The 14,368-nt window shown below is 46.9% G+C and overlaps 1 protein-coding gene across 6 annotated transcripts in view; it reads right to left on the reverse strand.

The window, feature by feature from the left end:
- Positions 1 to 7,919: 7,919 nt before the first annotated feature.
- The window catches only part of ADNP2 (ADNP homeobox 2), a 35,040-nt gene continuing 28,591 nt past the window's right edge, over positions 7,920 to 14,368 (reverse strand). For all 6 annotated transcript variants that reach the window (XM_072813703.1, XM_072813880.1, XM_072813770.1 and 3 more), the window contains one exon: positions 7,920 to 12,591. In XM_072813703.1, coding sequence (XP_072669804.1) covers positions 9,385 to 12,591 — 3,207 coding nt within the window. In that variant the 3' untranslated portion in view covers positions 7,920 to 9,384. The remainder of the gene's footprint in view (positions 12,592 to 14,368) is intronic.

Here is a 14,368-nt window from a genome sequence, read left to right on the forward strand (position 1 = left end):
ATGAAAACTTGCCATTTGCAAGGATATGGATGGAGCTAGAGGGTATGATGCTATAGGAAATAGATCAGTCAGAGAAGGACAAACACCATATAATCTCACTCATGTGTGGAATATGGAATATAAGAAACAAAACAGATGAACATGGGAGAAAGGAAAGAAAAGCAAACACAGAACGGACTCCTAATGACAGAGAACCCAGGGCTGCTGGAGGGGAAATGGGCCAGCAGGTGTCGAGCATTAAGGTGTGGTGAGTGCCACATATTAGGTGTTAAGTGATGAATCACTAAATCCTACTCCTTCCTGAAACTAACAGCACACTGTATGTTAACTGGAATTTAAAACTCAAAATTTAAAAAGCAAAGGAGTACGAATTTCCAGCTGCACACTCTGTAGAAATACACTTTGGATCTGTGACTGCTGCCTCCTGGAAACTACTTCCTCCTCTGTTTAGGGGTGCCCGCGGACTCCGCTCTTCTGCACAAACCTGTCCTGTTTCCTGTGGCCTGAGAAGACTCTAGGACCAAGACGGAGCAGCGAATCACCGCAGCCCGTGTGAAAGGCCCAGACGGTTGGTTGACCATCCCCCAATTACGCTGATCTCCGCAGGCAGGTACTGGGCTAGTCTGCAGCTGCAAGAGACAAAGCATGATTGCTGACTGGAGCACAGCTGGGAGTGTCTCCCGCGGGAACAGGGAGGTGGGGAAGAGGGAAACGGCGTGACGTCAGGGTGCGGTAACCTGAATCCCGTGCAGGAACATGCAAACCCACAGGAGCAGCACAGATTGCCCGCCGACGCAGAACCCCGGCACCATTCACACGCCAAGGGTCCTGAAGAGCGAACACTTGCACGGCTGCCCAGCATCATTGCTCCGCCCGCAGCATCGGCGCCCACCCTGGGGGCCCCACGGAGGCTCTCCTCATCCCCGCCAAAGGGGAGGCGCAGACGCTGTAAGGACTTAGCCGGAGCTTTTTCTGGACCTGTGAAGCCGGCAGCTCCTCACACATGACTCCGTCAGACCTGGGAGCCTTCGCTTAGGCATCGGACCTTCCCCAGCATGACCTGAGCAGCCCTCAACACGGGAGCCATCCTCTGGGAACCGGCGGCGGAGGGTATAGGCGGGGATGCTGCAGTCAGGTTTGCAACAACTTTTGGCAACTTTAATTTGTTTGCACTTCCACAAGGATCTTTCTCTCATCTTTCTGTTTTTTTTTTTAAAACTTTTATTTATTTATGATAGTCACACATAGAGAGAGAGAGAGGCAGAGACACAGGCAGAGGGAGAAGCAGGCTCCATGCACCGGAAGCCCAACGTGGGATTCGATCCTGGATCCCCAGGATCGCACCCTGGGCCAAAGGCAGGCGCTAAACCGCTGCGCCACCCAGGGATCCCTGGTTTTTTTTTGTTTTTTTTTTTTTTTAATCTTTCTGTTCTTTCTGTGACTTTCTCTTCTGTAGTGTTTTCTGGCCTCCCCCATTTCAAACGCTTTTAGGGAGCCTAAAGCCAAGCCCGGGTTGATGAAGAGCCCAGCTTCCCTTGCCGTCGCAATCACAGGGATGTGAAGTGGAAGGCTGGTGTTAGGCCAGCTTGAGAGCAGCGTTCAGGAGCCATCGCACCCCTCCTCACCCTCCTTCCTGCTGGACCATGAGCTCATGGAGGTCAGTGGTTTTCACATACTAAAAACATTGTTTTTCTAAAGACCTGTGTTGGGGCACCTGTGTGGTTCAGTCGGTGAAGCATCTGACTCTTGATTTCAGCTCAGATCATGATCTCAGGGTCCTGAGATGGAGCCCCCAGTAGGGCTCTGATGGGCATGGAGCCTGCTTCAGATTCTCCCCCCTCCCCTTCTCTAAATAAATAAAGACTAGCTTCTGCTAGGAAATAATAGCTCCAGTTTAGATCTGGATTCTACCAACCACTGTCCCATATAACCTAAGAAAGGCCTCCAACCCTCTGGGCCCATTTGCTTGTTTGTAAAAAGAAAAGCCTTATGTGTCGCTTGCACAGGACAATAGACTCCGATGGGCAGGCTGTAGGCACTACATAAATGTAGAATATACTCTCAAGAAGCATTCTACCGAAACCTCCCAAAAAACCATACCTATTTCCCATTGGAATTCTCAAAAATGGCCTTTAAAGAAAGTTCCTCTACTCACAGTTTACATGGTTCAAGTAGTATGAACACTCTCCCTCCCACTGGAAAAGAGAAGCTTAGGGGGACAGATTTCTTATCCAGACAAGAGGGGCAGGTGTTCAACTGCTGCTCAGGTCAGGACGCACCATGAGGTGTCAACCTGAGCACCCACCTGCTCGCTCTACCATTGTTATTCATTATGGAGGGAACGGTGGCAGGGGAGACCTAGATGGCTGTGCCTGCCGCTCTATGGCCTCACTAGTTGCTACGCACCGCATCTCACATGTGGTGTGCCAGCCCAGCATGTGAAAACGATGTTCTCAGTTCAACAACTAACAGCAGTGAGGGAGGAACCAGGAAAAAGATGGGAACCCAGTTGAACCAGCGGTCACTTCTATTAAGTGAAATATTTATAAAATACCGTAATGTTGCTGATAATCTCAGAGGATGCCCAGAGTTTTAATGAGAAAACACCCATTGGAAGAATATAACATCACCAAATGAACTTTTCAAATAAATACTAAATTTAATTTATTTATTTGAGAGAGACTGTGGGGGGAGGGGCAAAGGGGGAGAGACAAGCAGACTCCACACTGAGCATGAGCCGGATACAGGATTCGATCTCATGACTCTGAGATCATGACCTGAGCCCATGACCTGAGCCAAAACCAAGAGTCAGGCACCCAACCGACTGAGCCACCCAGGTGTCTAGTCTTTCTGGGCAGCCACTGGCAACCCTGTGGGAAAGCAAGTTATAGACCGACTACACAGCTCACTGCAAGTAAGCAGGCTGTTAATTAAGTGTTTAGGAATGACAAAGACGCATTTGCTACTCCCAGTGCATGGAAAAGAAGATGCATGATGATACTGAGACCATTTCTTATGAAACACAGAAGGAACCAGCACCCCGTCACCCACCATTTTGTAAATGGAAAAACCAGCCTATAGGCCAACAACTTGGCATCCATTCTCACACGGAATAAGGTTAAATAATTCTTTTCAGAACTTCCTAAATGTTGAGAAATGAGGGGATATTGTTTAAATTACACTAAGTCCCTCAGACATTATAGTAAGTATTTTGACCATGAAAAGAACATATGTTTCATTTGGACAACAGTGTGCAGTTCATTTTAAGATTTTATTTATCTATTTGAGAGTGAGAGAGAGCACAAGCAGGGGTAGAGGCAGAGGTGAAGGGAAAAGCAGACTCCACACTGAGCAGGGAGCCTGACTCAGGGCTCGATCCCAGGACCCTGAGGTCATGACCTGAGCTGAAAGCAGATGCTCCACCCACAACCCCCCAGGCGCCCCAACAGTGGGCAGTTCTAAACATGTATTTAAGGATTTATCTCTAAGTGGGACTTAGACACCTGGTAATATCCCTAGACCATTAAACTTGTATTACTGAATTAGGTCTCACATTGAATTTACCAACTTTTTCATTTAGTTTTTAAAATACTGAATCAATACATTTTGCATTTCAGTAGCAATAAATCTATTGTTAGTATCTCATCAAATCCATTAACACAGAAGGTTACACAGACATGTCAACAGCTAGAAAGCAGAGTGGTGGGTGTCCATGTGTGTCCTCTGCTTACTGCTCACATCTAAATCAGAACCACTCTGGACCATCGTGCAAGAAAAACCAAGTCAGAGTGAAACACCTTATGACGAGCCCTGCAGGAGCTGCATCCAGTGAGACCACGTTCTTGACTTTGAGTCACTACAAGAGCACCCTGGAACTAATGTAGCTGCAAGCCCTTGGGGATGACATGGGGGTCCCGTGACCAGAGTGGGGCGGCGAGTGGGAGGGGCTGGCCGTGGGGCTCCAGGGTCTCAGGGTTCCTGGGTCTCAGAGCTCCTAGGTCCTCTAGGGCTCCTGGGTCATAGGGCTCCTGGGTCGCGGGGGTCCTAGGTCCTCAGGGCTCCTGGGTCACAGGGCTCCTGGGTCCTCAGGGCTCCTGGCACATGTCAGAAACTCCCACATGGATCACTGTGTGTCTGCTTGTGTAAGTTATCTTCCTGACATACAGTCATTCTGTTTAGTCATTTGAAAGCACATATAGGGATGCCTGGGTGGCTCAGCAATTGAGCATCTGCCCTTGGCCCAGCACATGATCCAGGGAGCCTGCTCCTCCCTCCTCCTGTGTCTCTGCCCCTCTGTGTCTCTCATGAATAAATAAATAAGATCTTAAAAAAAAAAAAAAAGCAAATATAAAATTTAGACGTTTCTTAAAATAACCAAAAATTACCTTCCCTGCAAAGTGCCTAATTCCCTGTAAATGATCTTTCTGAATTTCCCGTTGTTTCCAGAAGTCCTCTTCCAAAAAACGGGAATCTGCCTGCGAACTCTCTCCCGCATCCACGGTGCTGGGAACGTGGGCTTTTCTGCTTATTTTCCGCTGCTTTTCTCTGCACGATTATTTCATAGATGCATAGGGTTTTCTATGTCTTCAGTCTTCCAGTTTTGAAAGCTGCTTGGTGGGGGCTGGGGAAGCAAAATGAGACAACCTATCTGTAAACTCTGGCAAAACTGTTTTTTATGGATCTTACAGCTCAACTAACAATATTTTTTTTTTAAGATTTTATTTATTTATTCATGAGAGACACACAGAAAGAAAGAGAAGCAGGCTCCATGCAGGGAGCCCGACGTGGGACTCAATCCCAGGTCTCCAGGATCATGCCCCGGGCCAAAGGCAGTGCCAAACCACTGAGCCACCAGGGCTGCCCCCAATATTATCTTTGAAGATAGATCCATATATCTTTACAGAAAAGTTGTCTTAAAAACTAAGCCATTAAAACCGCATTATTCGTTGCTATTATTCAATTTCCTGAGCTCATTTGTAGGTAAATGGTAGATTATTTAACATTAAACTTTCCAGATCATGGACTGTAAGCTGTAAGAAATCAATTTCTGAAAAAATATATTCATTCATGACAACTAATTCTGAATTTGTATTTGAATGTAAGATGACACAATCTTTGTACTAAGTATGCCTATACAATTGCTAAAGTTTGGTTTATGATTTAAATTTTAATAAAATTTAAAATTTTTATTGGAAAAGCTTCCCTTCTGAAAAGAATTTCATGTGTCTTTTTAAAAATAAACACAAAGCACATGATTTTGAGTGGGACAAAGAACAGTGGTCAGGGGAGCACCTTCTGTAAGGGCTATTTAAGGAAAGTTCCCCCCGATCACCTACTCAGCACCTTCTAGATGCTTCCAGGGTCATGTGTCGGCAGATCGTGTGCCTGAATGATTGGTATTCGTGTTTGTTCTCGATATGACAACACAGTGGACACAGACAACAGATTTCTAGTCTGACTTTCCACTATAGCAGGATACCCTCTAGACCTCGATTCACAAAGAACCAGGTCTGTGTCTGGAGACAGCAGGTGCAGCATTAGGGACACCATGAAGGGGCAGTCACCCTGGGGAGTACACTGTCTGTGAGCAGAGTGACCACTTTGTCCCTCCTTGCCTGGATGTTCCCAGCTTGGGCACTGTCAAGTCCAGAGCAAACTGGGACAGCTGGTCACTCTCCCTGTGGCCCCGTTTCTCCGCCTGTGAAATACAGATAAAACAAGAGGAGCACACCTTACACATCCAGAGTGTGAAGCTGTCCTCCCGAGTATTACCGCGGCCCTTACCCCTTGGGCACCGCATGCCCCGTGCCCATCCATCCCCATGCACTTGAGATGGGAGCCTCCTCTTACTCTGCACAGGTGCTGTGAGGACTGCAAGGGCACAGACTGCTCTCTGGCAGAGGTGAACAGTGACACTGTCATTAGCACTATTATGACAGTAACCAGCCCATCTTCTAGCAACAGGAAGCGGCCGACAGCTGCTGAGAAACACTGCTTAAAAACTAATGTGAAAATGAGGGTGGAGTTTGGGGCCAGGTTTTCCTTCTTAGAGTCACATGTTGCTGTGTTTAGGACACTATTACCAACTCTGGGCCTGCACAGTAACCAGCAGGTTAAAGGGGCTGCAGGATGAGGGTGTAAGAGCACGTGCTCGTCTGTCCGCCTTCCCGGCCACCCACCCCCCGCCAGGAACTTGCTGCAGAAGAGCCTGTCTACTGGCGGCCTGGCCCCAGCTGTTGCCTGTGAAAGCAAGGGAAGGACAGTAAAGGATCAGCTGGAGCACAGCATTTTCAGAGGTCTGACTTCAAAACTTTATGAAGAAGAACCACATGGACTTTTGCAGAGGAGATTAAACTCACCTGAGCTTGAGGAAAGGCTAACGCACAACCAACACCAAGAAGGCCGGGTGGCAAAGGTTTTTATGAGCAACAGCCCTTTCCTGTTAACCACAAGGACCATTCTAGGACTCTGGAAACACATGCGCCCAGAGGTACGCATCCAATGTGGGGACACAGCACCCAGGCAGCGTGTTTCTAGAGTTATCTGGTGGGACGTAGACTAGGGTCTTCCAGCTCCCCGGTGGCTTTTTGGGACCAGCCTGACTCCTCCACTGTGTCTGGTCTCAGTGATATAGGTGAAGGACGAGTCCCGGACACCGTCTGCACTGTGCTGGAGCGATGCCACGGGTCCAGCTCATCTTCGATGATGGCACCAATGCTGCTACTGTACCCAGCACTGTGAGCCCTCATCATGGTGCTGCAAGCATCCAGATGTCTGCCCTGTTGCTCGTGTTACAGAAGCTAAAGGCATACCCTCCCCACAACTGAGATCATCCCCCTGCTTTCTGCACCTGCAGCCTTTGGGGCCTGCTGTTCATTAGAGCCATCGTGGCCATCCTCCGGCCTTCTGCCAGGTTCCAGCTCATGCCTCTGCCCTTTCTAGGTCATTCACCTGCAGCTTTTTTAAGATTTTATTTATTCACGAGACACAAGGAGAGAGGCAGAGACACAGAGGGAGAAGCAGGCTCCCTGCGGGGAGCCCGAAGTGGGACTCGATTCCAGGACCCTAGTATCATGCGCTGAGCCAAAGGCAGACACTCAACCACTGAGCCACCCAGGTGCCCTCACCTGCAGCTTTTAAAAGAAAACATTTGTGAGCCTTAAAGTGACACTAAGGCCCAAGACAGAGCATCCAGACCCCTCAGCTGCTTGAGAAACTGCCATTCCACTACTAAGGCAAGCAGACCACCGGGCCTCCCAAGCAAGATGTAACTGGATGGCAGAGTCCCAACCAGCAGGCAGTAGGCAATGTGGGGGAGGGGAGGAAGGGAGCAAAAGAAAGCGTTAACCGTGACCAGCACAAGGTAGACACTTGGCATCAAAGGCTGAGCAACAGCGACAGCACAACTGGAAATCAGAACTCCTCGCCAGAGCCGGTGCTGCCTCCCAGGAACACTGCACACTCCTGGTTACGCCTGGGGAAGCAGTGCCACTAACTGAAGCAGGTGGAGGCCAGGGGTGGGGCCCCAACACAGTGGGCAGGTGCCCCCCAAACACCAGCCGAAACCCTGACTTGCAGGACTAAAGACAGGTGGGCCAGCCGCTCCTCCAGCCCCACACACGGCAAACTGCCTACCAGCGCCGCCAAACCTGGCCTCCAGTGCCCTGATCCCACCCAGCGCAGGCTCGACACAGGCCAAGTTCACAGCTACCCAACATCCACCTCGACCCTTAGGGGACCAGCGTTACAGATACGTCAGGAACCTGCAGCCACACCTCTTATGGACAGTGGTATTAGCCTTCTGGGTTATGCTAACTTTCATAGTGACAATGGTTTTTTGGCAAATAAACATGGTATCTATTTCCACATTTAGATTATTCTTGAGTCACAGTGACCTATCTGTTAAAAGAATTAAACAGTTCTGTTTGCAGTGGTATAACAAATTTTAATTCAAAATAGACACTCTGAAACAATAGGTTAAAAAAAAAATAAACTTCGACAAGCTCTTTTTGGATTTACAACAGAGTACACCAACAATCACAGACCAGTTTCACAACTGCCTCAAAAATGCACATTATAGCAATTACATGCAAGTTTCTATGTTTTAAAATCCATATGGTAACATTATCTTATTTCCCAGAGACCGTCACATCCTCTTAGTATGCTGGACAAGTGCCTCTGCCGTGTGTCGCCAGGAATATGATTTAAGGTCTAAACTGGCTGGTCTCCATTGCTGGTTCTGGTGCTCTGAGTTACTTGAGGGGTGGGAGGAACCGAGGGTTTAACTGCACAAAGCACAGGAACACAGTGGAGCTCTTTAGCAATACCACGTCCCTGTAACGCACACAACTGGGCTGCAGGAGAGCCTAGAACAAATACGCTGACCTCTGGGACACTGCAGAGAGTTAACATACCAACACAGAGACCACTCTCACTCTACTCACTTCGCTTTGTCCCCTGAAAACCCATGTCTACATTTCAGTTAGTATCCACACTCAGGGGTAAAAGTTTCATTCCTGAGTAACATGGTCCTTCCCTTTCACTGGTTTATGAACAGTTAGGTTAGGAGGAGTTTGTGTGTGTTCAGCATTTATTCTAAAGGCACTAAAAATTTATTGTCTTACCTTTGAATGGAGAAATGACTTACCACCATATAAAAACGGGGAGAAGTCTACACTGAAAGTATTTCTGCACCTACTGAATTGCTTTATTTATAAAATAACTCTTATGAGCTAAATATAAATAGGCTTCAGGTTCAGTGTGATTTTAACAAAGGAAAACATTTGGTTTTCTATGATTTGTAATAAAAAACAGCTGCTAGGATGAACTTGAAACAATCTAAGTCAAACTCATAGTCTAGTAAGCAAATACTTGCAGAGAAGGAACCAGCGTGAGTTAATGCAGTGCATCCTCGGGGCGCCCACCTCCCCAGGCCGTGTGCTCACTCTCTCAGCTCAGACACTCATCGCTGGCCGCTACCCATGAAGCTAACTGAGGACAGCAGCACAGATAATCAAGTATTCTGAAACAAGCTGAAATTTCCTTAAATGAAAACACAAACATACAGATTTCAGTTTCATCCTACGATACTGACACTACTGGGTAATAGGACGTGCATGAAGGTTCCAAGGATTTCATTTACATGACAGGGAAGAACTAAAAATACTTGTTACAAAATCAAACTGCAGGAAACAATAAATCTGAAAGAACTATTCACTTCTTTTATATAGAAGTCCTTCTGAGCACCTGAAATAAATCTATAAAGAGCAGCATAAGGACCACTGAAATTGATTAATTCAACATACAGTGAAGAAAATAACATTTTTAAATCTCAATTGAAAAAAACACTAATTATCTAGAACTTTAGATTTCCTTTTCTTTTTTTTACAAGTTTTGTGGCTCATACTCAAAGTTCAACCTGTGTTTAACATTTTTAAGTTCAGACATATCAAAGCCTAAAAGTACAGAAGGCTTGTGATTTTTTATTGCTTTCATGCAAATATATCTTCTTTTCCCAAAAAATGAAGCCACATCGATTTTCCACACCCACAAGAGTGAAGAAAGAAGTTCTATTTCCTTTTTACTAGGATATGGTCTCTTGTGGAAATAATCTCTAAGAAATTGCTTTTTCTCTTCATAAGAACGGTCTTCATATTTTTTAGGGTTTAATGCTAAAATCTGAAGAGCATCATCATTAACCAGCGGCCCCCCCTCTGTCCTGATTTCATTCCTCTGTCTTTTAAAAGGCACCACACTTGCCACCTTTTCAGGAGCCAGGGCTGCATCACTGCTAATAACAAGAGGCCGCTCCTCTGCATCCCTCTGGTCTTCTGTCCCGAAGTGGCCATCGGGCAACTTTCTCTTTACAGAAAAACTAGTGTCATGGACCACCTCACCATTCAGTAAGAGCACTTCGCTGTTCTCAATAAAATTAGGCTGGATCTGGAGGTCTGAGCTGCTGTCCTTTGGAGCACTTCTGCAGCGCAGCAGGTGTATGGCAATGGCTGCCAGGGTCATGTTGCCAGTGTAGACTCCACAGCAGTGGATGCATTTGAACGCTGGGGATTTCAGAATGGTGTGGACCGTTGGCGTGATGTGGTGCCTCTCCTTCAAATGAACCTCATAAGCCTCAGTCGTCACGAAGGTGCCAAAACAAAAGGGGCAAGTCAGTGCTTGTTTGCCAGGGCTCCCGGAGGCACCCTCTCCCTGGGGTCTCACTTTAATATACACGGGGACCAGGGACTTGGAGTGGATCCCAGCCAGTATTGCCAAATAGACCTCCCGCTCCCCAAGCTCTTCCTTTGGCAGAATGGTAATGAAATCAAGATGGGGAAACATCAGGTTGCCATTGGCATCGACATCCAACTGGAAACCTTTGTTACTATAGTCCACAGGTAACTTCTTCTTTCCCCGGTGCATAGTCCTGCTGTGCTCTGAAAGACCTTTAATGTCATGGAAAGTGCACGGACAGAACAGGCACCCCAGGCCGTGCATTAGCAAGTGATGGATGAGCTCTTCCTCGGACACTAAGCATTTACAAGAGAGACACCGAACTGTTTTCTCTCTCATCCACTTTAAAAATGGTGCACATGCTGCCAGCTTTTCAGGCTCCAGTTTTTCAGCAGATTTGGACTCACTGTGCTTATGAGCCACTTCCATATGAACCTGGTAGACGTTGGAAGGGAAGAGCTCATTGCAAACTGGACAGGTTTTCCATTGCTTCGCTTGTTTGAGTGCCTGGTTCGCCTCTACCACAGACGGAGAGGCCTGAACAAACACACTCTGAGTGGCACTGACGAGCACCGGAGGGGAGGGCATGCTGGCCACAGAACTGGCCATCTGTGCAGCTGGGCCCGAAGGCAGGAGCTGGATGGGCATCTGGGAGGGAGGGACAGCTGCCATACCACCCGGAGGCACAGGCAAAGTGACAGACACAGGGGCAAGGGTATACGTGGGAATCCCGTTCACCTGCTTCCCTGTAGGGATGAGCTGTCTGAGAATAGAGCCCGACGTGAGGAAGGTGGTGTTCTGAGAAGCACCAGGCCTAACTGGCTGACTTGCAGGCAGGATGTTGGTGCTCACAGACTGATTAAGTTGTAGGACCCCAGGCCTAACTGGCTGGCCTACGGGGAGCACTCCTGACATGACAGGCTGGCTAAGCTGAAGAACACCAGAATTAATACCCTGGTTCACAGGGAGGACACCTGATGATACTGACTGGGTGGGAGAAAGGAGCCCAGGAGCGACCACCTGGCCTGCAGGCAGCACCCTCAGTGGTACCGTCTGGCCAGGAGGGAGAACCCGGGACGGGACTGTCAGCCCAGTGGGGAGAACCCCTGATGGGGCCGTTTGGCCAATGGGGAGAACCCCTGACTGGACCACCTGGCCAGCAGGAAGAACCCCAGAAGTCGCCGTCTGTCCTGAAGGGATAACCCCAGCAGGGGTCATCTGGCCTGCAGGAAGGACCCCTGACGGGACAGTCCTACTCACAGAAATGACCCCTGGTGAGACGGCCTGAAGAACCCCAGATGTGACCGAGGGACTGACAGGAAGGACGCCAGGCCCAGCAGGTCTGCTGACTGAAAGAACGCCAGGCCCAACAGGCTGGCTAAGGGGTAAAGCTCCAGGGCGGATGGTCTGGTTTAGAGGGAGGACACCAGTTCCAACAGACTTATTTATAGGTCCAACTGGCTGACTCAAGGGCAACACAGGAGGATTTGCTGACTGAGTAAGTGGGACTCCATGAGAAAGAAAGACAGGCTGGGGAGCAGAGGGAGGGAGAGGACTGGAGACTAGAGTCACGTGGGACTGCACCACAGCAGGCGGAGAGTGCGTGAGGCTTCCAGATGTGCCTGAGGCCACAGTCACTGGCTGGACCATGGTCTGGCTCTGACCATTCTGTGGCAAGGCAAGACGAAAGCAAGGGGATGTGGCTGTGATGCCTGGAGCGCTGCTGTTTGGTGGTGCAGCCAAAGGCGCTGCTGGTTTTGGAGCAATGTGCATTTGCTTCAAAAGTCCAGGTTTCTTAATATGTTCTGAAATCACGGACCTAAGTTTATTCTCCAAATCCCTGTGTATGTCTGATGTCAAAATATGATACATTAAAGCATCCTGGCTGCTGGCATTGGCATTGCACTTTTTACAATAATACTTGTCAGATGGTGGCATCTTCTCAGTAGAAAGGCTATCCTCAGTTTTGGGTTGCTCACCCATTTCCTCAGTTCGCAGGCCAAAGTAGGAGTTAATTAAGTAGTGAAAATGGGCTACCAGCACATGCTTCTTCATGCTGTAGTACAAAGTGTTTGAAAAGTTACATTTTAAACATGTAAAACTTATCACATCACTCCTAGATTTCGTTTCACCTAAAATATTTACTGTGTAGTTCTGGACTTTCCGAACAGGTGCATGAAACATTCTGAAGTGCCTTCCCACAGTTTTGGGTTGAGAAGAAAACACACAGTTTGGGCAAGGGATCACCAGCTCCTGATCAATTTCGTCTTCATGGTAACGATGTAAATGATTTTTGAATGAAGTAAGCACTTTTGTAGAGTATTTACAGAGGCTACAACAGTATGGCTTTGTTCGATATCTCTGTTAAAAGAAAACAAAGTCAAGCATGCTTTAATAAAAAAATCAGTTGCTACACCTTCTATAGTTCAAAACTAAATTATTCTTCTTCATTTAATGTGCTACATAATTTAACACTATCACCCCTCACAGAACAGTGTTTTTTCTAAACCAGGGCAAGTTTTTTCTCAAAGGGCCAGAGAGTAAATAAATACTGCCTCTATGCCAACAACTTGGTGCCACCATTGTAACAGAAGAGCACCCACAGATAATATGCAAATCTACAAGCATGGCTTTGTGCCAATGAAATGATAGGCCCTAATTCAAATTTCACAGAAATTTCATGTTACAAAATAATATTCATTTCTTTCTTCTCAAACATCTGAAAATGTAGCAGCTACTCCTAGCTGCAACCATGCACACAGAACCCAGCCCACAGCTCTGCCCCACTGGCCCTTTGAACCCAGCTCCTAAACCACAACCCATTACTCCAATTGAAGAAATTCACTCAATTCTCTGAGAAAGAAAGCTAGTAAGTATTCCATTTCCCATAGCTCCAATGTTGTTTTTACTCCAAATTCTAAAACCTCTAGAATTTATCTGCAAATAAACTAACATGCAAACTGTTAAACACGTCATTACTTGCTTTTATTTCCCTCATTCCAGAAAGGAGCCAAATGACAGTGCTCACCACATCCAAGGGTCCCGTAAACTATGTGATAAAACTGTAAGAAAAGAGGGCTGTACCTAAAGCACGACGACAATCCTGAGGGAGCTCCAGGCCAGAACACAGACCAACGATGTAGTTTCTCTTTGGGGCAAACACAGGGGAATTCAACAAGCTTGGGGCATCTGTACAAGAGCTGGCCAAATGAGAAATGTGATGTTCTAACATCCAAAAATGTGCTGGTTGGTGAAGGTTTGAGGGTCACAAAGTCTCTGGTCTCATGAGTCTCCTCCAGACCCTAGAGCTGGTGAACCACCAACTGCCTAGCCCTCCTTTCACAGAAGAGGAAGGTAGACCTGGGCCAACTAATGCTTCACATGAGGGAAAGACCTGCTTGTGACACCACTTCTTGCTGGCCCTTCCTAACCCTGCGCTCTCATGTCCCCCCACAAACATTTTGTACTTTCCGTCACCCTCTCTCCTGTTCACACAGGTTTCCTTCCTACCAAAAGGCAGAGAAATCACTCAGCATGTTCAACAACGTGGAACTGTATTCTCAGCAATTAGCAATTTCCCAAGTTCTGGCATTTCTGATAGGATCTAGAATAAACCTAGGGCAACAGCCAACCCCATACCACAAACCAGAAAAAACAATAACCCATATTTCACTGATTCTAAAAGACTTTTTCCCCCAATTTTACTATCTCAGAAATCTGGATACACTTTACAACTAATAGTTTAATGGTACAACTCAGTTTAAATGAAATATTGCTTTAGTTTTATTTAGAGGTTCATTAAAAAAATGGTGTGTCTCAGAACAGAGTCAATACTTTTGTAGTAATGGACGATAACAGATGGTGACTACACTTACCATGGCAAGCACTGAGAAATGTAGTTACCGAATCACAGTTGTGCACCTGAAACTTGTAACACTGGATGTCAACGATACTTAAATAATACATCTTTTTTTTTAGAATTTTTTATTTCTAAGTAATCTCTATACCCAGCATGAGGCTAGAATTTACAACCCCTAATGAAGAGTTTAGTTTAGCTAGCCAGGTGCCCCAATAATACATTTTTTTTAACGGTACGTTTCATACTCAATGAAATACTGTAGTGAAAAACCAGTTAGTC

Source organism: Canis lupus, chromosome 1, assembly GCF_048164855.1.
Source record: "Canis lupus baileyi chromosome 1, mCanLup2.hap1, whole genome shotgun sequence".
NCBI classification, from domain to species: Eukaryota; Metazoa; Chordata; class Mammalia; order Carnivora; family Canidae; genus Canis; species Canis lupus.